The sequence below is a fragment of the Scyliorhinus torazame genome, chromosome 6 (assembly GCF_047496885.1).
Source record: "Scyliorhinus torazame isolate Kashiwa2021f chromosome 6, sScyTor2.1, whole genome shotgun sequence".
Taxonomy (NCBI): domain Eukaryota; kingdom Metazoa; phylum Chordata; class Chondrichthyes; order Carcharhiniformes; family Scyliorhinidae; genus Scyliorhinus; species Scyliorhinus torazame.
In genome coordinates this window covers 86,062,701-86,086,102 of record NC_092712.1, presented here as the reverse complement: position 1 = coordinate 86,086,102, position 23,402 = coordinate 86,062,701, and the positions used below count along the sequence as shown (strand labels likewise).

General features: G+C 45.9%; 1 protein-coding gene across 1 annotated transcript in view; it reads right to left on the bottom strand.

The window, feature by feature from the left end:
* Positions 1 to 21,689, bottom strand: part of LOC140424873 (patched domain-containing protein 3-like) — a 110,098-nt gene extending 88,409 nt beyond the window's left edge. The window contains exon 1 of the mRNA XM_072508410.1: positions 20,819 to 21,689. Within this exon, the coding sequence (XP_072364511.1) occupies positions 20,819 to 21,538 (720 nt within the window). The 5' untranslated portion in view covers positions 21,539 to 21,689. The remainder of the gene's footprint in view (positions 1 to 20,818) is intronic.
* Positions 21,690 to 23,402: the final 1,713 nt, after the last annotated feature.

Here is a 23,402-nt window from a genome sequence, read left to right as displayed (position 1 = left end):
GGTCCAGTTGAGGCCGTACTTGGCTATAGGTTTCTGCTCGGCGATTCTGCACCGTCGTGCGTCCTGAAGGCCGCCTTGGAGAACGTTTACCCGATGATCAGAGGCTGAATGCCCTTGACTGCTGAAGTGTTCCCCGACTGGAAGGGAACATTCCTGCCTGGCGATTGTCGTGCGATGTCCATTCATCCGTTGTCGCAGCATCTACATGGTCTCGCCAATGTACCACGCTTTAGGACATTCTTTCCTGCAGCCTATGAGGTAGACAATGTTGGCCGAGTCGCACGAGTATGTACCGCGTACCTGGTGGGTGGTGTTCTCATGTGTAATGGTGGTATCCATTTCGCTGATCTGGCACGTTTTGCAGAGATTGCCATGGCAGGGTTGTGTGGTGTCGTGGTCGCTCTTCTGACGGCTGGGCAGTTTGCTGCAAATAATGGTCTGTTTGAGGTTGCGTGGTTGTTTGAAGGCAAGTAGTGGAGGTGTGGGCTTGACCTTGGCAAGATGTTCGTCTTCATTGATGACGTGTTGAAGGCTGCGAAGAAGATGTCCTAGTTTTTCTGCTCCAGGGAGGTACTGGACGACGAAGGGTACTCTGCCAGTTGTGTCCGGTGTTTGTCTTCTGAGGAGGTCGGTGCAGTTCTTTGCTGTAGCGCATTGGAACTAACGATCGATGAGTCGAGCGCCATATCCCATTCGTACGTCTGTAGATGTATGTTACGCTCCTCCTCGTCTGAGCAGATCCTGGGTACACGGAGGGCTTGTCCATAGGGGATGGCTTTTTTAATGTGTTTAGGGTGGAAGCTAGAGAAGTGGAGCATCGTGAGGTTATCCATGGGCTTGCGGTAAAGCGAAGTGCTGAGGTGACCGTCCTTGATGGAGATAAGTGTGTCCAAGAATTCAACCAATTCTGGAGAGTGGTCCATTAAAAGTCTGATGGTGGGATGGAACTTATTGATGTAATCATGTAGTTGTTTCAGTGATTCTTTGCCGTGGGTCCAAAGGAAAAAAAATTGTCATCATGTAGCTGGTGTATAACGTCGCATTCAAAGTATCGTCTTGCATCATTGACTTTGTCTATATAGATGTTTCTGGAACCCACCTCTTCATTCCCCTGAGGAAGGAGCTGTCCTCCTTCAAAGTGATTCAAAACAAACCTGCTGGACCTTAACCTGGTGTTGGAAGACTTCTTACTGTGCTCACCCCAGTCCAACGCCAGCATCTCCACATCTTCCTTCAAGCCCACCTCTTTGACCAACATTTGGCAAGATCTCCTAATACCTCCTTTTTATCTCCTCTTCTATTTTTGTCTACTGATGCCAATGTTAAAGTTGTGTTGGTTGCAGCAGTTGTCAAAATACTCCTCTTATGCATCATCGTTCAACTGCAATGGCTAACTTTTGCAATGCACTTTATTCCCCACTTAATTTAAAACACCCTCATGGTGCCACAGATATAGCAATAATCTTGATATCTCTGATGTGTTTTAGGAAGTTTATTGCTACCAGTACTGGGGACAGGAAGGAGGGGTACTGCTGGGACATACCCCAACTGAACTGAAATGAGAATGCCCAAAAGAAAGGGTAAAAAGAGGTGTGGTTAAGACTTTAAACTGCTAAGCTGAAAACATAAAGCTTTATGAAATAACATAAGCCCAAAAGTAAAAGAAATAGAGAATGAGAATAAAGGTCACATCAAGCTAAGGAAAAAGGGTACCAAAAGGTCAGGGAACCAGTATGTTTCTTTAAAAATTAATTTAAGGGATGTGGGCATCGCTGGCTAGGCCAACAATTGTTGCCAATCCCCTGTTGCCCTTGAGCGGTGGTGGTGAGCTGCGTTCTTGAATCGCTGCAGCCCCTTAGGTGTTGGCAGATCCACACTGTTGTTAGGGAGAGTTCCAGGGTTCTGACCAAGCAACAGTGAGGGAAGTGTGATATATTTCTAAGTCAGGTTGGGGGGGGAGAAACTTCCAGGCGGTGGTGTTCCCAAGTATCTAATGCCTTTGTCGTTCTATATGCTAATGGTCATGGATTTGAAAGATTTTGTCCTGGATGGTGTCAAGCTTCTTCAGTGTTGTTGGAACTGCACTCATCCAGCCAAGTGGAAAGTATTCTATCACAATCTTGACTTGTGCCTTGTAGATGATGGATAGGCTTTGGGGAGTCAGGTGAGCTACACTATTTATAAACTAGTCCAGTTTACCTTCTGGTCAATGGTAAGCCTCAGGATGTTGATAGTGGGGGATTCAGCGATGGTAATGCCATTGCAAGTCAATGGCAATATTTAGATTCTCTCTTGTTGGAGATGGCCATTGCATGGCACAAATTATACTTGCCACTTGTCAGCCCAAGCCTGGATACTGTCCAGGCAGTGCTGCATTTGGGCCTGGACAGCTTCAATATCTGAGAAGTTATGAATGGTGCTGAACAATGTGCAGTCATCAGCAGCAACCATTCCCACTTCTCACTTTATGATGTAAGGAAAGTCAGATGGCAGTAGCCGAAGATGGTTGGGCCCAGGATACTATCCTGAGGAACTCTTGCAGTCCTGGAACGGAGATGCTTGACCCCCAACCACCACACTATTTCCAGTTTTGCTAGTGCTCCTTCATGCCATACTCAGTTAAATGCTGCCTTGATGTCAAGGGCAGTCACTTTTATCATACCATTGGGGTTCAGCTTTTTTGTCCATGGTTGAACCAGGGCTGTTGTGAGATCAGGAGCTGAGTGACCCTGGCAGAACCTAAACTGAGTATCAGTGGTCACGGTATTGCCAAGCTTGATAGCTCTGTTAAGGATTCCTTCCATCACCTTACTGACGATTGAAAGTAGACTGTTGGGGCAGTAATTGGTCAGCTTGGATTGATCCTGTTTCTTGTGTGTGGGATATACCTGGGCAATTTTCACTCATATTGCCGGGTAGATGCCAGTGTTGTAGTTAACCTGGAACAGCTTGGCGAAGGGCACGGCAAGTTATGGAGCACAAACCTTCAGTACTATTTCGGAATATTATCCTGTCTCATAGCTTTTGAAACATCTAGTGCCTTCAGTCATTTCTTGATATCATATGAAGTGAATTAATTTGAATGATGACTGCCATCTGTGATGCTGGGGTCCTCTGCAGGAGACTGAGCTGGATCATCACCTCACCAGGTTGACACCTTAATCAAGAAGGTTAATGGAATGTTAAGAACATAAGAACTAGGAGCAAGAGTAGGCCATCCGGCCCTTCGAGCCTGCTCCGCCATTCAATGAGATCATGGCTGATTTTTTGTGGACTCAGCTCCACTTTCCCGCCCGAACACCATAACCCTTTATTCCTTTAGTCTTCAAAAAACTATCTTTATCTTGGAAATATTTAATGAAGGAGCCTCAACTGCATCACTGGGCAGGGAATTGCAAAGATTCACAACCCTTTGGGTGAAGAGGTTCCTCCAAAGCTAGGTCTTAAATCTACTTCCACTTATTTTGAGGCTATGCCCTCCTAGTTCTGCTTTCACCCGCCAGTGGAAACAACCTCCCCACATCTATCCTATCTATTCCATTTATAATTTTATATGTTTCTATAAGATCCCCCCGCACCCTTCTAAATTCCAATGAGTACAGTCCCAGTCTACTCAACCTCTCCTCATAATCCAACCCCCTCGTAATCTAATCTTTATTCCGAAAGGAATTAAACCTAAAAGTAGGGATGCTATGCTTCAGTTATACAGAGCATTGGTGAGGCCGCACTGTATGCAGTTTTGCTCTCCATATTTAATAAAGCTTTTTGGAGACAGTTCAGAGGATGTTTATTCGATTGATACCTGGAATAAGTGGATTTTCTCATGCGGATAGGTTGGAAAAGCTGGGTTTGTTTCCTCGAGAGTTTGGAAGAGGGGGCACTGTTTTAAAATTAGTGGTCACAATTTTAGGACAGAGATGAGGAGAAATCGTTCCTTTCAGAGGGTTGTGAGACATTGGAACCCTCTGCCACAGAAGATGGTAGAAGCAGGATCACTGGACATTTTTAAGGCAGAGATAGATAGATTCTTGTTCGGCAAGGGCAAAGGGAAAGCAGCATTTGAAAAGCAGTGGTGTAATCAGACAAAGTCAGCATGGATTTACGAAATCATGCTTTGCAGATCTATTGGAATTCTTTGAAGAAGTAACTAGCAGAGTTGACCAGGGAGAACCGGTGGATGTGATTTATTTGGACTTTCAGAAGGCTCTTGACAACACGTCTCACATAGCAGATTACAATGTAAAGTTAAAGTGCATGGGATTGCGGGCAGTGTCTTGAGATGGACAGAAAGCTGGTTAGCAGAGAGGAAGCTAAAGGTTGGAATAAATTGGTCCTTTTCCGATTGGCAGGCAGCGACTAGTGGGGTACCGCAGCGGGTTGTGTTGGAATCCCAACTGTTCACATTATATATTAGTGACTTGGACAAGGGAACTATATGTATTATCTCCAAATTTGCAGATGATACAAAGTTGGGTGGTGAGGTGAGCTGTGAGTAGAATGCAGAGATGTGTCTGTGGGATTTGGACAGGCTGAGCGTGTGGTCGTATGCATGGTAGATGCAGTATAATGTGGATAAATGTGAGGTTGTCTGCTTTGGTAGCAAAAATCAGAAGGGAGATTATTTTTCGAATGGATGTAAATTGTGAGAGATGGATACTCAGCGAGACCTTGATGTCCTCGTGCATCAGTCGCTGAAAGTAAGCACGCAGGTATAACAAGCAGCAAAGAAGGCAAATGGTATGTTGGCCTTCGTAGCGAGAGGATTTGAGTATCGGGGTATTTTACTGCAATTGTATAGGGCATTGGTCAGGCCACATCTGGAGTATTGTGCAGTTTTGGTGTCCTTATCTGAGGAAGGATGTTTTTGCTGTGGAGAGAGTGCAGCGATGGTTTGCCAGGCTGATTCCTGGGATGGCGGGACTGTCATATGAGGCGAGGCTAAATCAGTTAGGATTATATTCATTTGAGTTTAGAAGAGTGAGAGGAGACCTTATGGGAACTTTAAAAATTCTAACAGGATTAGACAGGGTAGATTCAGAAAGACTGTTACTGATGGTGGGGGAGTCCAGGACTAGGGGTCATAGTTTGAGGATAAGGGGTAAATCTGTTAGGACTAAGGTGAGGGGAAATCTATTCACCCAGAGAATGGTGAATCTGTGAAATTCACTACCACAAAAAGTAGTTGAGCCAAAAATGTTGTGCAGTTTCAAGAAGGAATTAGATGTAGCTCTTGCAGCTAAAGGAATCAAGGGTTATGGGGGAAATGTGGGGTCAGGGTATTGACTTTGATGATCAGCCATGATCATAGTAAATGACGAAGCAGGCTTGAAGCGCCTCCTCCTGCTTCTATTTTCTATGTATGTTTCTATATATGTAATTGAGGATAAATGGGAGTGATAACATCAACAAACAGATCGGCCACAATTTTATTGAATGGCACAGCAGGCTCACGGGGCTGAATGGTCCACTTCTGTTCCTATTTTGTATGATAAGAACATAGGATTTAGGAGCAGAAGTAGGCAATTCAGCCCTTCGAGCCTGCTCTGCCATTCAATCAGATCAAGGCTGATCTCTTCCTGGTCTCAAATCCACCTCCCTACCTGTTTCCCATATCCCTTGTAACCCAATCCACCTTCTTGAAGCCATACAATGACTCAGATTCCACCGTACTATGGGGCGAGTTCCAAATTCACCACCCTCTGCGAGAAGTAGTTCCCTGAATTTGGAAAAGCCTAAGTCACTTTCCTTGGCCATATAATCGGACATGGTCGAATGGTCACACGGGATGTGAAACCAACAGTTATTGAGATGTTTTCAATACCCTCAAGACGAAGGGAAATAACGCGATTTCTTGGCATGAGTGGATTTGATCGAACATTTGTGCAAAAGTTTTGTAGCGTGATTGCTCCACTGATGGACTTGCTGAAGAAACGTCAAAAATTTCAATGGACAGCGGACTTTCAACAGGCATTTGACTGCCAGAAAGCTATGATAACCAATGCTCCTGTGTTGGAGAATTACAAGGGACTCGATCGATTGAACTAAAGTATCTGACTTTAAAGAGAAATGCTGAGGCGTAGAGAAATGGACGGATCGAGCAGAGACCTTCTTGTTCAAAGAGACTGTCAATCGAGAAGAATTTCAGTTGGAGGAAGAAGAAAAAAAAGAAATGGACTATATCATTATATCTGTTTGCGTGTGTTGTTTTTTTGAAACGAAAAGTATATTTGCTGTGTGCATTTCTTAAAGGATAATGAAAAGGTGAAAAATGAAACCATCTTGAAGTTGATGGTTTATTTTTGTTTCTTGGGGGGAGGTATCACGTGAGAGTACCTTGGACGTGTATGTAAATATCTGTAGTGAGAGTACCTTTAAGAAATGAGTGTTTACTACTGCAGTGATGTCAGAGAGTGGGTGGAGCTGGGCTGTCTGTCAGCTTTTTACTTTAGTTTTTGAGCAGGCTGCAGAGTGTGAGTTTTGTTTTCAGGATTGGAGCTGAGGCCATTCAGGTGTACTGCTGTTCTCTCTGCTATCAAAAGACTATTTCTTGATCATTTGGTGAATTCAGAATTATAAATGTTTTCAGTAGTGACTTTAACCTGTTGTGCTTCTGATAAAGGTTTTGTTTTTAACTCGTATGGATGTTAAAAAGGAAAGCTTAAAGGTTTACTTAGTGTTGTATTCTTTGGGGGTTGTATTTGAATTAATTGCTAAGATGTGCACTGTATGTTTCAAAAAGGTTAACAGGAGTTCATAGAATAAACACTGTTTTGCTTTAAAAAATACTTTTCCATTTCTGCTCTGCAGCACCTGTGGAGTGGGCTGTGTGCTCCCCATACTACAATCTAGTAAAAGTTGTGGGTCAGGTGAATTCCATGATACACTTTGTGGTTATCTAAACACTGGCCCATAACAATAATATATTGGACCTCCGAACAACAGGTGGTGATAGAGATCCACCGTGTGACTCCAGAGATCTGGCAGTTGGTAGAAAGTCGTACTACAGGTCAGTCGCATTAGAAGTGGCTTCAGGCTTTATAACATTTTAGAAGTGTTACCGTTTGTATCATTGTTCGTTAGTTATCTTTCCACATGTTCATTTTGTGAATAAACTATCTTACTAGTTAAAGAACTAGATGTTCTGTGTTCATCTTTACCATGGCCACAACACAGAACATAACATGGAGGAAAAGAAACCCCTCCCCTTCTCCCTCCAACCTCCACTCGTGGTCTCCATTACTTCAAAATGCCAGCACCTCCGTCTCCCAAAATTGTTCAGTCCCATTCTCCCCCAGTATAAGCCCCTTGATAAAGTCAATGGCTACTTCTGAGATCTCAAAATAGCATTCCCGGCCTTTATAGGTCACCCATAGTTTCGCCGGGTAGAGCACACCTAACTTGTTCCGCGGTCAATACAGCGCCGCCTTGGTCCTGTTGAACGCCGCACGTCGTTTTGCCAGTTCAGCTCCAATATTCTGGTATATCTGGACCTTGTTCCCCTCCCATCCGCAGTTGCGTTTTTCCGTGAGAAGGGACTGCAGGGTCTTCTTCTCCACGAACTTGTGGAGCCCTGTCCACCTCAGGGGCCTTTTCCAGCACCCCCTCTGCCACCAGCCCTGCTAGCATCCTACCGTAAGGTGGCAAGATGAATACAGAACTGGCTCGGTCACAGGAGGCAAAGGGTAGCAGTAGAAGGGTGTTTTTCTCAATGGAAGGTTGTGACTACTGGTGTTCTACAGATATCTGTGCTGGGGCCTCTGTTGTTTGTAGTATACATAAACAATTTGGAGGAAAACGTAGCTGGTCTGATAAGTAAGTTCATGGATGACACCAAGGTTGGTAGAGTGGCAGATAGTGTTGAGGACTGTCAAAGGATACAGCAGAACATAGATATACATAGGCATAGACCATACAGTGCAGAAGGAAGCCATTCGGCCCATTGAGTCTGCACCGACCCACTTAAGCCCTCACTTCCACCCTATCCCCGTAACCCAATAATCCCTCCTAACCTTTTTGGTCACTAAGGGCAATTTATCCTGGCCAATTCACCTAACCTGCACGTCTTTGGACTGTGGGAGGAAACCGGAGCACCCGGAGGAAACCCACGCAGACACGGGGAGAACGTGCAGATTCCGCACAGACAGTGATGCAGCTGTCGCTGTGAAGCCACAGTGCTATCCACTTGTGCTACCATGCTGCCCAAAGGTTGGAGACTTGGGCAGAGAAATGGCAAATGCAGTTTAATCCAGACAAATGTGAGGAAATGCATTTTGATAGGTCTAACATAGAGGGGAAATATACCATAAATGGCAAATCTTTTAGGAATATAGAAAGTCAGAGAGATCTTGGCGTGCAGGTCCACAGATCTTTGAAAGTGACAACACAAGTAGACAAGGTAGTCAAGAAAGCCTACGGAAAGCTTGCCTTCATTGGATGGGGCATCAAGTATGAAACCTGGCAAGTAATGCTACAGTTGAAGCTGAATAGGCTCAGACTGTTTTCATTAGAACGAAGGAGGTTGAGGGGTGACCTGTTAAAGGTCTACAAGATTATGAGCGGCATGGATAGAGTGGATGGGCAGGCACTCTTTCCCAGGGTGGAGGGGTCAGTCACCAGACACACAGGTTTAAGGTCTGTGGGACAAAGTTTAGAGGAGATATGCAAGGAACGTTTTATACACAGAGGGTGGTGAGTGCCTGCAACGTGTTGCCAGGGGAGGCTGTGGAAGCAGATACTGTAACACATTCAAAAGGCATTTTGACAAATACATGATAGGATGGCTATGGAGGGATACGGTACAAGGAAGTGAGTGTTTTGGCCAAGGTTGCTATCATGACGGGTACAGGCCTGGAGGGCCGAAGGGACTGTCCCTGTGCTGTATTCTTTGTTCTTGAAATTCTGGAGGCGGCACATTTTATAGCTCCCGCCTGTGACGGACTTTTGAACCTTTTTCTCCCGTTTTTTTCTGGATTTTATTGGATGAATCGGTGGAGAGTGAGAAGGTGCGGAGGAGAAGTCCCCCTTCCAGTGCATGTACCAGAAGTGGCCGTGTGAGAAGTCATGTTTTACAAGAAAGACGCAAGCAGAGCTGGCAACGCGGGAAGACATGGCGGAGAAGCAGGGCCGCGGGGAGATGGCACAGTGGTCGACGGAGCAGCTGGTGACGTTTTTTGAAGAATGCTTCACCAACTTAAGGACACGCTGGACGCGATCAAGGCTTCGATTGATCAGGTGATGCAGAATCAAGAAATCCATGGACCTGCGATCCAGGAGGTGAAGAAAAAGGTGTCCGAGCACGAGGAATACATAACCGTGTTGGAGACCAAGGTGGAGATGATGAATGACCGCCAGAAAAGAATGCAGGAGAAGCTGGAGGACTTGGCGAACAGGTCCAGGAGGCAGAACCTGAGAATCGTCGGCCTCCCTGAGGCAGTGAGGGATCGGATGCGAGGGTCTATGTGACGAACATGTTGGAGAAGTTGATGGGAGCTGAGGCGTTCCCTCGGCCCCTGGAAGTGGATAGAGCGCATAGAGCCCTTGCGAAGGAGCCCCGAACGAACGAGCCGCCAAGGGCGATGGTGGTACGTATGCACCGATTCCTGGACATTTATCAAGACCTGGGCGCGGAGATGGCCAAGAGGCGAGCCAAGGTTTAATCGGGCAAAATCAGCCCTCTTTAAGGGGGTGAAGTTCAGGATGCTATACCCTGTGCGTCTGTGGGTCACATATGACGACCGGGAATTCTAATTTGAAACACCGGACGATGCATTGACTTTCATCAGGGAAAAAAGACTGGATGTGAACTAAAGACACTGGAGCCTTGGGGAGAGTATTGCAATGGCGATGTGTTGATAATCACTTTTGTGCTGGTTTGAATAGTAGTAAGTAGCAATATAGGGCTGTTTTGAGGTCTAAAGATAACTTTGTTATACTGGGAGCTGGGTGGGGGGGGGGGGTTCTGTGATTGTTTTTCCACTGTTTTTTCTCCTGATTGTTTACTGGAGAATGTGATGCTTTGAATATGTTTGTCCAAGTTTTGGGGGGGGGGGGGGGGGGAAGAGAGGACAATGGGGCGACAGTCACTTTGGTGCCATGGGCGGGAGCTATCAGGTCAGCTAGGCCAGCAACTGCTACTAGGGGACAAATGGGATGTCGAGGACAGCGGATGCCCGAGGGCGGGCTTGAGGAGGCCGGGGACGCGAGCTGGAGGCTGGCCTAAAAAGGATGATGGTTAGTCGGCATGGGGGTGGGGGCGTCGAGTCCCCCGAACAGGCTGATTACATGGAACGTTAGAGGGTTGAATGGGCCGGTCAAGAGGGCTTGCGAGTTTGCGCATCTGAGGGGGCTGAAGGCAGATGTGGCAATGTTACAAGAGACACACCTAAAGGTTACAGACCAGACTAGATTGAGGAAGGGGTGGGTTGGCCAAGTATTCAACTCAGGGCTGGACTCAAAGACCATGGGGATAGCGATTATGATTGATAAACGGGTGGCATTTGAGGCAGGGAGAATCGTGTCAGACACGGGGGGTAGGTACATAATGGTGAGTGGGAAGATGGAGAGTGTGCGGGTGGTACTCGTGAACGTATATGCTCCGAACTGGGACGAAGTGGAATTGATGATGCTTGTGTTAGGTAAGATCCCAGACTTAGAGTCACATAACTTGATCATGGATTGCGCTGGTCAAGGAGACACAGCATGAGTGAGTGAGACACAGACAGAGTGAGAATTTGGTAATTTGGTGCAGTGAGGTAACCAGGAAAGGTAAGTGGTAAACCAAGGTCCACCACACTAAGAAAACAAAAAGGGACGGTCAATAGAGAATTAAAGGTGCTATATTTAAATGCGCGCAGTGTAGGGAACAAGGTAGATGAGCTTGTGGCCCAGATTGTGACTGGCAGGTATGCTGTGGTAGGCATCACAGAGACGTGGTTGCAGGGGGTTCAGGACTGGCATTTAAACATCCAGGGATTCACAACCTATCGAAAAGACAGAGAGGTGGGCAGAGGGGGCGGGGTTGCCTTGTTAATTAGGAATGAAATTAAATCAATAGCACTAAACGACATAGGGTCAGATGATGTGGAGTCTGTGTGGGTAGAGTTGAGGAACCACAAAGGCAAAAAAACCATAATGGGAGTTATGTACAGGCTTCCTAACAGTGGTCAGGACCAGGGGCACAAAATGCACCACGAAATAGAAAGTGCATGTCAGAAAGGCAAGGTCACAGTGATCATGGGGGACTTCAATATGCAGGTGGACTGGGTAAATAATGCTGCCAGTGGACCCAAGGAAAGGGAATTCATTGAATGTTTACAGGAGGGCTTTTTGGAACAGCTTGTGATGGAGCCCACAAGGGGACAGGTCATTCTGGACTTCGTGTTATGTAATGAGCCAGACTTGATTAAAGATCTTAAAGTAAGGGAACACTTAGGAGGCAGTGATCATAATATGGTAGAATTCAATCTCCAATTTGAAAGAAAGAAGGTAGAATCAGATGTAAAGGTGTTCCAGTTAAATAAAGGTAACTACAGGGGCATGAGGAGGAACTGACGAAAATCGACTGGGAGCAGAGCCCAGTGGGAAAGACAGTAGAACAGCAATGGTAGGAGTTTCTGGGAGTAATTGAGGACACAGTACAGAGGTTCATCCCAAAGAAAAGAAAGGTTATCAGAGGGGGGATTAGGCAGCCATGGCTGACAAAGGAAGTTAGGGAATGCATCAAAGCAAAAGAGAAGGCCTATAATGTGGCAAAGAGTAGTGGGAAGTCAGAAGATTGGGAAGGCTACAAAAACAAACAGAGGATAACAAAGAGAGAAATAAGGAAAGAGAGGATCAATTATGAAGGTAGGCTAGCCAGTAACATTAGGAATGATAGTAAAAGTTTCTTTAAATAAATTAAAAACAAACGGGAGGCAAAAGTAGACATTGGGCCGCTCCAAAATGACGCTGGTAATCTAGTGATGGGAGACAAGGAAATAGCTGAGGAACTAAATAAGTACTTTGCGTCAGTCTTCACGGTAGAAGACATGAGTAATATTCCAACAATTCAGGAGTGTCAGGGGGCAGAGTTGAATCTGGTAGCCATCACAAAGGAGAAAGTGCTAAAGAAACTAAGAGGTTTAAAAATTGATAAATCTCCAGGCCTAGATGGGCTACATCCTAGAGTTCTAAAGGAGATAGCTGAAGAAATAGTGGAGTCGTTAGTTATGATGTTTCAAGTCACTGGAGTCAGGGAAAGTCCCAGAGGATTGGAAATTCACTGTTGCAACCCCCCCTGTTCAAGAAGGGAACAAGGAAAAAGATGGAAAATTATAGGCCAATTAGCCTAACCTCAGTTGTTGGCAAGATTCTAGAATCCATTGTTAAGGATGAGATTTCTAAATTCTTGGAAGTGCAGGGTCGGATTAGGACAAGTCAGCATGGATTTAGTAAGGGGAGATCGTGCCTGACAAACCTGGTAGAGTTCTTTGACGAGATAACAAATAGGTTAGACCAAGGAGAGCCAATGGATGTTATCTATCTTGACTTCCAAAAGGCCTCTGATAAGGTGCCTCACGGGAGACTGCTGAGTAAAATAAGGGCCCATGGTATTCGAGGCAAGGTACTAACATGGACTGACGATTGGCTGTCAGGCAGAAAGTTGGGATAAAAGGTTCTTTTTCGGAATGGCAACCGGTGACGAGTGGTGTCCCGCAGGATTCAGTGTTGGGGCCACCGCTGTTCACTTTATATATTAACGATCTAGATGACGGGACTGGGTGCATTCTGGCTAAGTTTGCCGATGATACAAAGATAGGTGGAGGGGCAGGTAGTATGGAGGAGGTGGGGAGGCTGCAGAAAGATTTAGACAGTTTAGGAGAGTGGTCCAAGAAATGGCTGATGAAATTCAACGTGGGCAAGTGCGAGGTCTTGCACTTTGGAAAAAAGAATGGACTATTTTCTAAATGGTGACAAAATTCATAATGCTGAAGTGCAAAGGGGCTTGGGAGTCCTAGTCCAGGATTCTCTAAAGGTAAACTTGCAGGTTGAGTCCATAATTAAGAAAGCAAATGCAATGTTGGGGCAGCACGGTAGCCTTGTGGATAGCACAATTGCTTCACAGCTCCAGGGTCCCAGGTTCGATTCCAGCTTGGGTCACTGTCTGTGCGGAGTCTGCACATCCTCCCCGTGTGTGCGTGGGTTTCCTCCGGGTGCTCCGGTTTCCTCCCACAGTCCAAAGATGTGCAGGTTAGGTGGATTGGCCATGATAAATTGCCCTTAGTGTCCAAAATTGCCCTTAGTGTTGGGTGGGGTTACTGGGTTATGGGGTTACTGGGTTATGGGGATAGGGTGGCGGTGTTGACCTTGGGTAGGGTGCTCTTTCCAAGAGCCGGTGCAGACTCGATGGGCCGAATGGCCTCCTTCTGCACTGTAAATTCTATGATTCTATGATTCTATGTTGTCATTTATCTCAGGAGGCTTGGAATATAAAAGCAGGGATGTACTTCTGAAGTTTTATAAAGCATTAGTTAGGCCCCATTTAGAATACTGTGAGAAATTTTGGGCCCCACACCTCAGGAAGGACATACTGGCACTGGAGCGGGTCCAGCGGAGATTCACACGGATGATCCTGGGATTATATTCATTGGAGTTTAGGAGGTTGAGGGGAGATCTAATAGAAACTTACAAGATAATGAATGGCTTAGATAGGGTGGACGTAGGGAAGTTGTTTCCATTAGCAGGGGAGACTAGGACCCGGGGGCACAGCTTTAGAATAAAAGGGAGTCACTTTAGAACAGAGATGAGGAGAAATTTCTTCAGCCAGAGAGTGGCGGGTCTGTGGAATTCATTGCTACAGAGGGCGGTGGAGGCCGGGACGTTGAGTGTCTTTAAGACAGAAGTTGATAAATTCTTGATTTCTCGAGGAATTAAGGGCTATGGAGAGAGAGCGGGTAAATGGAGTTGAAATCAGCCATGATTGAATGGTGGAGTGGACTCGATGGGCCGAATGGCCTTACTTCCGCTCCTATGTCTTATGGAGGGAGATTTTAACATAGTCATTGATCCGGAATTGGACTGGTCAAAATCCAGGACAGTGAGGGTGCCAGCCTCGGCAAAGAAATTGAAGGGGTTTATGGAACAGATGGTGGGAGTAGACCCATGGAGGTTTGGACGGCCAAGAGCGAGGGAGTTATCTTTTTTCTTGCATGTCCACAAGGTATACTCTCGGATCAACTTTTTTGTTCTGAGCAGGGCTCTACTACCGGGAGTGGCGATACCGAGTACTCGGCAATCGCAGTATTGGATCATGCCCCACATTGAGTGGATCTACAGGTTAGTTTGGAGAGAGGACAATGCCCGCTATGGAGGCTGGATGTGGCGTTGTTAGCAGACGAAGCGGTCTGTGGCCGGATGAACAAGTCCATCTGGAACTACCTGGAAACAGATGATACGGGGGAGGTCTCTGCAGCAACGGTCTGGGAAGCTTTGAAGGCAGTGGTCAGAGGGGAATTAATCGCGATACGGGTCCACAGAGAAAAGGTGGAATGAGCTGAGAGGGATAGACTAGTTGGGGAGATACCCCAGGTGGACAGGAGATACTCGGAAGCCCCGGACGCGGGGTTACTGAAGGAGCGGCGGAGGTTACAGGTGGAATTTGGGCTGTTGACTACAGGGAAGATGGTGGAACAGCTGAGGAAGGCAAAGGGGGACTATATAAGAGTATGGGGAAAAGGCAAGCAGAATGTTAGCGCACCAGCTCAAAAAAAGGGAGGCGGCCAGGGAGATAGGAATAGTAAAGAGTCGAGGTGGGATCACGGTCCTGGACCCAGCGGGGGTGAATATGGTGTTTAAGGACTTTTACAGCAAAATTATATGGTCGGAACCCCCGGCTGAAGTGGAGGGGATGAGGCAGTTCTTGGGTCAGTTGAGGTTCCCAAAGGTGGATGAGGATCTAGTGGAAGGGCTGGGAGCCCCAATTGAAATTGAAGAAATAATGGAGGGATTGGAGGGCATGCAATCTGGCAAGACCCCGGAGCTGGATGGCTACCCGGTGGAATTCTATAAGAAGTTTTCGGAGATATTGAGCCCACTGCTGGTGAGGGCATTTAATGAAGCAAGAGAAGGAAGTCCTTCTCTAATGTCGCAGGCCTCGATTTCATTGATCCTGAAATGGGAGAAGGATCCGGAGCAATGCGGGTCATACAGGCCAATTTCTCTACTGAATGTGGACGGCAAACTGCTGGCTATGATATTGGCCACAAGGTTGGAGGATTGTGTCCTGGGGGGTGATAGGGGAAGACCAGACTGGGTTTGTCAAGGGCAGGCAACTCAACTCATGGCCAATGTTCAAAGGCTCCTAAATGTTATTATGATGCCCTCAGAAGGAGGGGAGATGCGATGGATGCGTAGAAGGCGTTTGATCGGGTGGAGTGGGATTACCTGTGGGAGGTGCTAGGAATTGGGTTTGGTGAGGGCTTCACTGACTGAGTGGTTGCTCTATCAGGCACCAGTAGCTAGTGTGCATACGAACCTGTTGAGGTCGGGTTATTTTAAATTGCATCGAGGGACGAGGCAAGGGTGTCCCCTCTCCCTGCTACTGTTTGCTCTGGCCATAGAGCCACTGGCCATGGCGTTAAGAGCCTCTAGGTACTGGAAAGGGCTGGTTGGTGGCCGGGGGGGGGGGGGGGGGGGGGGGGGGTGGGGGGGGGGGGAGTACGCAGATGACGTGCGCTTGTATATCTCAGACACGTTGGAGCGGATGGGGGACGTTATGCAGATCTTAGGGGAATTTGGTAATTTTTCGGGGTAGAAATTGAACATGGGGAAAAGAGAGATGTTCGTGATCCAGGCGAGAGGGCAGGAGAAGAGATTGGGAGAGTTGCCGTTTAGAATGATAAGAAGGAGCTTTCAGTATTTGGGAATCTAGGTGGCTCAGTAATGGGAGGCACTGCACAAGTTAAACATATCCCGGCTCGTAGAACAAATGAAAGAGAACTTTAAGAGATGGGACATGCTCCCGCTATCACTGGTGGGGAGGGTACAGACCGTGAAAATGACGGTCCTCCTGAGATTTCTGTTTGCCTTTCAGTGCCTCCCCATCTTCATCCCAAGGGCCTCTTTTGAAATGGGTGAATGAGGCTATTTCGGGCTTTGTGTGGGTGGGTGAAACCCCGCGAGTGAAGAAAGTGTTGCTGGAGCGCAGTCGGGGGTGGCGCTGCCGAACTTTTGTAATTACGACTGGGCGGCAAATATGGGCATGATTAGGAAGTGGGTAGTGGGGGAGGGGTCGGTGTGCGAGCGAAAGGAGGCAGCGTCATGTAAAGACACAAGTTTAGGAGCACTGATAACGACACCTCTCCTGTTCTCGCCCGCCCGATACTCCACAAGTCCGGTGGTGGTGGCGGCTCTGAGAATCTGGGGGCAGTGGAGGAGATATAAGAGTGCAGGGAGCTTCAGTTTGGACCCCGATTTATAATAACCATCGGTTTGTACCGGATAAGCTGGATGGTGGATTCCGGAGATGGCAGAGGGCAGGAATTAGGAGGATGGGGGATTTATTTATAGACGGGAGCTTCACCAGCTTGAAAGCCTTGGAGGATAAATTTGAAGTGCCAGCAGGGAATGGGTTTAGGTATCTGCAGGTACGAGACTTTTTGAGAAGGCAGGTTCCGGCCTTCCCGCTGCTGCCGCCATGGGGGATACAGGACAGAGTGGTCTCCAGTATATGAGTGGGAGAGGGGAAGGTATCAGACATCTACCAACAACTTATGGAATCGGTGGAAACTCCAGTGGAGCAGCTAAAGGGCAAGTGGGAAGACGAAGTGGGGGAGAGATAGAGGCGGGTCTGTAGGCGGATGCTCTAAGCAGGATTAACACATCCTCATCATGTGCCAGGCTTAGCCTGATACAATTCAAGGTAGTCCACCGGGCACTCATGATGGTGGCCCGGATGAGCAAGTTTTTCGGGGTAGAGGACAGGTGTGCGAGGTGGAAGTCCAGCAAATTATGTCCACGTTTTGGCCATGCCCGGAGCGTACAGGGTTTTGCTAAGGCGATGTCCACCATACTCAAAACACGGGTGGTGCAGAGTCCAGAGGTGGCGATCTTTGCAGTGTCGGAAGAGCCGGGAGTTCAGGGGGTGAAAGAGGTTGACGTTTTGGCCTTTGCCTCCCTGGTTGCCCAGAGACAAATTTTACTAACGTGGAGGGACTCGAAGCCCCCGAGTGTAGAGACCTGGGTGAGTGACATGGCTGGGTTTCTTAGGCTCGAGAAAATAAAGTTTGCCTTAAGAGGGTCAATGCTAGGGTTCACCCAGAGGTGGCAGCCGTTCGGCGACTTTTACGGTGAAAATTAAAATGTCAGCAGAAGCAGAATTCAAAAAAGGGGGCGGGGGGACAGACTGTTATTTTATTGTTGGGGGGTGTGAAGATTGTGATGGGGTGGAAATGTTTATTGTGCTATGTTTATGTTGCTGTTATTGTTATTATTATAAAAATTGCAAATACCCTAATAAAAATATTTTAAAAAAAGAAGAAATTAGGATGGCAAAAAGGGGGCATGGGGTAGCTTTGACTGAGAGGATTAAGGTGAATCCAAAGAGATTCTTTAAGCATATTAAAGGAAAAAGAATAACGAGAGAGAGAATAGGACCCCTCAAGGATCAAAGTGGACACATATGTGTTGAACCGCAGGAGATGGGCGAAGTTCTCGATGAATATTTCTCCTGTGTTTACCAGGGAGAAAGACATGAATACTTGGGAACCAGGGAAGGTTAGTGGCGATATATTGTATGCATTACAGTAGAAGGAGGTGATGAATGTATTAAAATGTATGAAGGTGAATAAATTTCCAAGATCACTCCGTGAGGCTAAATAAGAAATTGCGGGAGCCATGCCGAGACATTTGCATCATTATTAGCCACGGATGACTACCAGAAGACTGGAGGGTAGCAAATGTTGTGCCCTTCTTTAAGAAGGGCTGCAAAGAAAAGCCTGGGAATTATAGACCGGTAAGCCTAACATCTGTGGTGGGTAAGTTACTTGAGAGGATTCTGAGGGATAATATATACATGCATTTGGAAAGATAGTTTGGTTAGGAGTAGTCAGCACAGCTTTGTGAATGGGAGATCATGCCTTATAAATTTGTTAGAATTCTTTGAAGTGACCAGGAAGTTTGATGAGGACAGACCAGTAGGCAATCTATATGGACTTCAGTAAAGCCTTTGATAAAGTTCAACATGGTAGGCGGCTCTGGAAGGTTAGATCACATGGAATCCAGGGAGAGCTGGCAAATTGGATATAATATTGGTTTGATGGTCAGAAGCAGAGGGTAATGGTGGAAGGATGCTTGGCGGACTGGAGGCCTGTGACTACTGGTGTGCTTCAGGGGTCAGTGCTGGGCCCATTGCAGTTTGTTATCTATATCAACGATTTGGATGAGAATGTACAAGGCACGATCAGTAAGTTTGCAGTTAACATTAAAATAGGTAGTATTGTAGAAAGTGAGGAAGAAGTGGGCCGAGAAATGACAAATGGGGTTCAATACAGATATGTGTTGCATTTCGGAAAGTCAAATCAAGGTAAGACTTTCACTTGAATGGTAGGACCTTAGGGAGTATTGTGGAACAGATGTTCCTTGGAGTTCAGGTGCACGGTTTTCTAAAGGTGGAGTCACAGGCAGAAAGGGCAGTAAAGAAGGCTTTTGGCATGCTGGCCTTCATCAGTCAGGTCATTGAGTATAGAAGTTGGAAAGTTATGTTGCAATTGTACAGGACGTTGGTGAAGCCGCACCTGGAGTATTGTGTTCAGTTTTTGTCACCTTGCTATAGGAAAAATGTTATTAAACTGGAAATAGTGCAGAATAGATTTACAAGGATGTTGCCAGAACTCAAGAGAATGAGCTATAGGGAGAGATTGGACAGGCCAGGACTTTTTTCTTTGGAGCGTAGGAGGCTGAGGGGTAGTCTTATAGAGGTGTACAAGATCATGAGAGGCATGGATAGAGTGAATGCACTCAGTCTTTTTCCAGGGTTGGGGAAATCAAGAACTAGAGGGCATATGTTTAAGTTAAGAGGGGAAAGAATTAATGGGAACCTGAGGAGCAACTTGTTTTACAGAGGTACGTATGTGGAATGAGCTGCCGGAGGAAGTGGTTGAGGCAGGGACATTGACAACATTTGAACGGCATTTGGAAAGATACATGGATACAAAATGTATATAATTATCTATATGACTTCTGACCAGCAGGTGGCGATAGAGATTCACCATGTGACTCTAGAGATCCCAGCAGTTGGTAGTAACTCATACTAGAGGATAGTTGATTTAGAAGTAGCTCCAGGAGAATTCACTTTTTTGTTACCATTTGTATCATAGTTCATTAGTTATCTTTCCACGATCTTATATATGGCTCCTCAAGCCAGCTTCTCCATTTACTACAATCATATTTGGTATTCTACCTCAATTCCTGCCTGATTAGTTCTCCGTGGTATCAAAAATCTATCAACCTCAGTTCAATATACTTAATGATGGAGCACCCACAACCATTTGGGGTTGACAATTCCAAAGAGTTCCAACCCAGAGTGAAAAAACTAATCTCAGTGCCAACTGATTACCTCCTTATACTGATATTACTTTCTAAATTCCCTAGTCAGGGGAAATAACCTATAAATCCTCTTCAGATTCTTGTGTGGTTCAATTAGGTAACCTATCATTTTTACAAACTCGAAAGAGTACAGGTCCAATTTACTCAGCTATTCACTGTGCAACACCCTCTCACCCTGGGAACCAATTTTGTGAACCCAAACTGTATGACACCAAGGCAAGTATACCCTCCTGAGAAACCGTGACAGTAACACTTGCGTCTTCTTGTACTCTAATGTCTTTGTAATGAAAGCCAGCGTGACATTTACCTTCATCATTGCTTGCTGTACCCGATACTAATGGCTGAATTTTTGCTCCCAAGTCAGAGAATTCCTGACTCGGTAAACCCGAATTGGGCAAAAGTGTTTATGCGTGGGGGTCATGGGTGGCACACTGGTGGGTGCTAACTGGAGTTGGGCTCATTGTCCCCATTGTGGAAGCAGCTGAGCTCAGCGCTCTGGAATGCCATCCATAGCAATTTAGTGGCAAAACAGTGTGAAGGCAACTATGGGAGCTCAGCGCTCTAGAATACCATCTATAGCAATTTAGTGACAACTCATGCGCCACACTTGTAATTCTTTGACTTCTATGCCAATTCACCCAGTAAACACTAAAATAAAAGCAAAATTCTGTGGATGCTGGAAGTCTGAAATGCAGGTCTGGTAGCCATATGTGGGGAAAGATACGGTAATCTAACAAATCTTACTATAAAAATGAGCAACCTCACACTTCTCCAAATCTTAACTTGTCTTTATCTATTTGCTGCCTCGGTGTCCTCCTCACTTTACAATCACAGTTGGCTTCTAGATTATAGGGCCCCCATTCTTTGGTTGCAATCGTTTTGATCATTCCTTAACTTGTGGCTACACTGGAGGGTGGAAAAAACAAAAGGAAAGGTCTGTGATAGGGCAGAAGACAATAAATAACAGAAGAGTTGACTGGGCGAAGCCAAAGGTTAGTAATGGACAAGTAAAGATAGGCCCAGATATGTGAACAACACAATAATGAACATCTGTTACCTGAAAGCAACAACCAAGAAAGATCAACAGGGTCACATAATTTTCTCTATATGCATTTGGAATACTGTTTTGTGTATTTTCTCAGCACAGCTCAAGTGAAAAATGAACAGATATAATGTTAATTGGTAAACACATTAAATTCAGAAAACAGATCTGAAATATTTTTGTTTCAAAATTTACCTCAATCCATTTCAAATTTGAAAGGTGATTTGGAAATTCTTCCAGATACATTTCAATCAACTGATGCGCAGGTATGTTATCGTGTTCCTGGTCTTCTCTTAAATAATAAGTAAGCTTCACAGCCTTCGCCTCTTTAACATAACCTGAATCTAACGTCACTCCTCCTAAATTTGTACCAAGAAAACTTCCATTCAAGCGAGGATAAGTAAATGCAGTGCTCTCTACTAGATTAGCATCGTGATTTATAAGATCTAAAATGGTATTTGAAAAGCATGAATTGCCTACTTTTGCACAAAGGTTTAAGTAGCTATACTCAACGTGATTGTGATAAACCTTTAAATCATTGACCATTTTATCGAGTGATAATATCTCTTCAAATGCTCCTTTGGTAAGGATATGACCACCCTTTGAAACTGCAATGAAAGAAACAAAATACCCCTCCGTGGAAAGCCTCGACGGCGAGAATTGAGAATAATCGGTTGAAAAATGTTTCTCAATAAACGCTTTTTCTATTTTTGCACGACCGTTATAAGGAGTAAATTGCTCTTCCATATCATTTCCTTGCAATTGCTTAAAATGCCTGAAGCCTGATCCCAGTCCTACAGACACCATGGCAGGAATGACGAGGAAATACCACGGGTACCGACCCACAATAATTCCAATTTTCCTGAAAACCTCAACGAGACGTTTCTCAATGCAATCCGTTTGAAAACGAGCCATAGTAAGAGTGAGATTCGCCCAAACACCAGACTTGGGCTTTAGAGAGGTTTGACCCTTTCCCCTTCTGACAGTTGTCCATGCCGAGCCTACCCCTACAAAACTACTAATGCCTGTCCTCCGTCTTGTGAGTGCTCCTGATAGTCTGTTGGTCCCGGTTTACCGGTTCCCTTCGATGTCACGAGGTTTGCGGTTGATCTTTGGCCATGCATCCGGGTATGGGGATTTCAAAATGAAGGCGGGAAAGGGCCTGCTCCTGCCACCCGGGAGCGAGCTGCGGCCACGAGGAGCGGCAGTTTGTTACCAGTCAGTGAGTGGGGTGAATATGAGGCTTTCTTCAGCCAAGAGAATGCGCTCTATGTCCACTTTTGGGTAGAGATGTTGAATATCGGAGCAAATGGATTATGTTTTAAACTTAGCTTTCACTTTATGCAACTTTTAATTCGTTCAAAGAATGACAGCCCATTTGGCAAGATGAGCATCAGTTGTCTAATCCTAATTGCCCATGAGATGGTGGTTGGAGTTTTTTAAAAATAATCTTTCATTAGTGTCACAAGTAGGCTTACATTAACACTGCAATGAATGTACTGTGAAAATCCTCTCCTCGCCACACTCCGATATCTGTTCGGGTACACGGAGGGAGAATTTAGAATGTCCAATTCAGCTAACAAGCACATCTTTCAGGACTTGTGCATGGAAACCGGAGCGCCCGGAGGAAACCCATGCAGACATAGGATGAACGTGCAGACTCCGCACAGACAGTGATCCAAGCCGGGAATCAAACCCGGGTCCCTGGTGCTGCGAAGCCACAGTGCTAACCACTGTGCTACCATACAATATCATATTAAGAAGTCTTACAACACCAGGTTAAAGTCCAACAGGTTTGTTTCGATGTCACTAGCTGTCGGAGCGCTGCTCCTTCCTCGGGTGAATGAAGAGGTATGTTCCAGAAACATATATAGACAGATTCAAAGATGCCAGACAATGCTTGGAATACGAGCATTAGCAGGTGATTAAATCTTTACAGATCCAGAGATGGGGTAACCCCAGGTTAAAGAGGTGTGAATTGTGTCAAGCCAGGACAGTTGGTAGGATTTTGCAGGCCAGATGGGGGATGAATGTAATGCGACATGAACCCCAGGTCCCGGTTGAGGCCGCACTCATGTGTGCGGAACTTGGCTATAAATTATATTGTAATATATATAATTCTAGTAAAGTTCCACACACATGAGTGCGGCCTCAACCGGGACCTGGGATTCATGTCGCATTACATTCATCCCCCACCATCTGGCCTGCAAAATCCTACCAACTGCCCTAGCTTGACACAATTCACACCTCTTTAACCTGGGGTTACCCCATCTCTGGATCTGTAAAGATTTAATCACCTGCTAATACTCGTATTCCAAGCACTGTCTGGCATCTTTGAATCTGTCTATATATGTGTTTCTGGAACATACCTCTTCATTCACCTGAGGAAGGAGCAGCGCTCCGAAAGCTAGTGACATCGAAACAAACCTGTTGGACTTTAACCTGGTGTTGTAAGACTTCTTACTGTGCTCACCCCAGTCCAACGCCAGCATCTCCACATCATGCAAAATCATGATTATGTTGTAATTCACCGACTGTCCACTAAGAGTCTCATTAGTATATGTGAGTGTGGCACAGCGGTTTGCACTGCTGCTTATGTAGCCGAGGACCGTGTTCGTTCCCGGCCCTGGGTCGTCATGTGTGGAGTTTGCACATTCTCCCCGTGTCTGCGTGAGTCACACCCTCACAACCCAAAGATGTGCAGGGTAGGCCACTCTAAATTTTTTTTAAAAGTGAATATTATTCAGGGGACCTCAGACAGACTAGGGAATGGGAGATA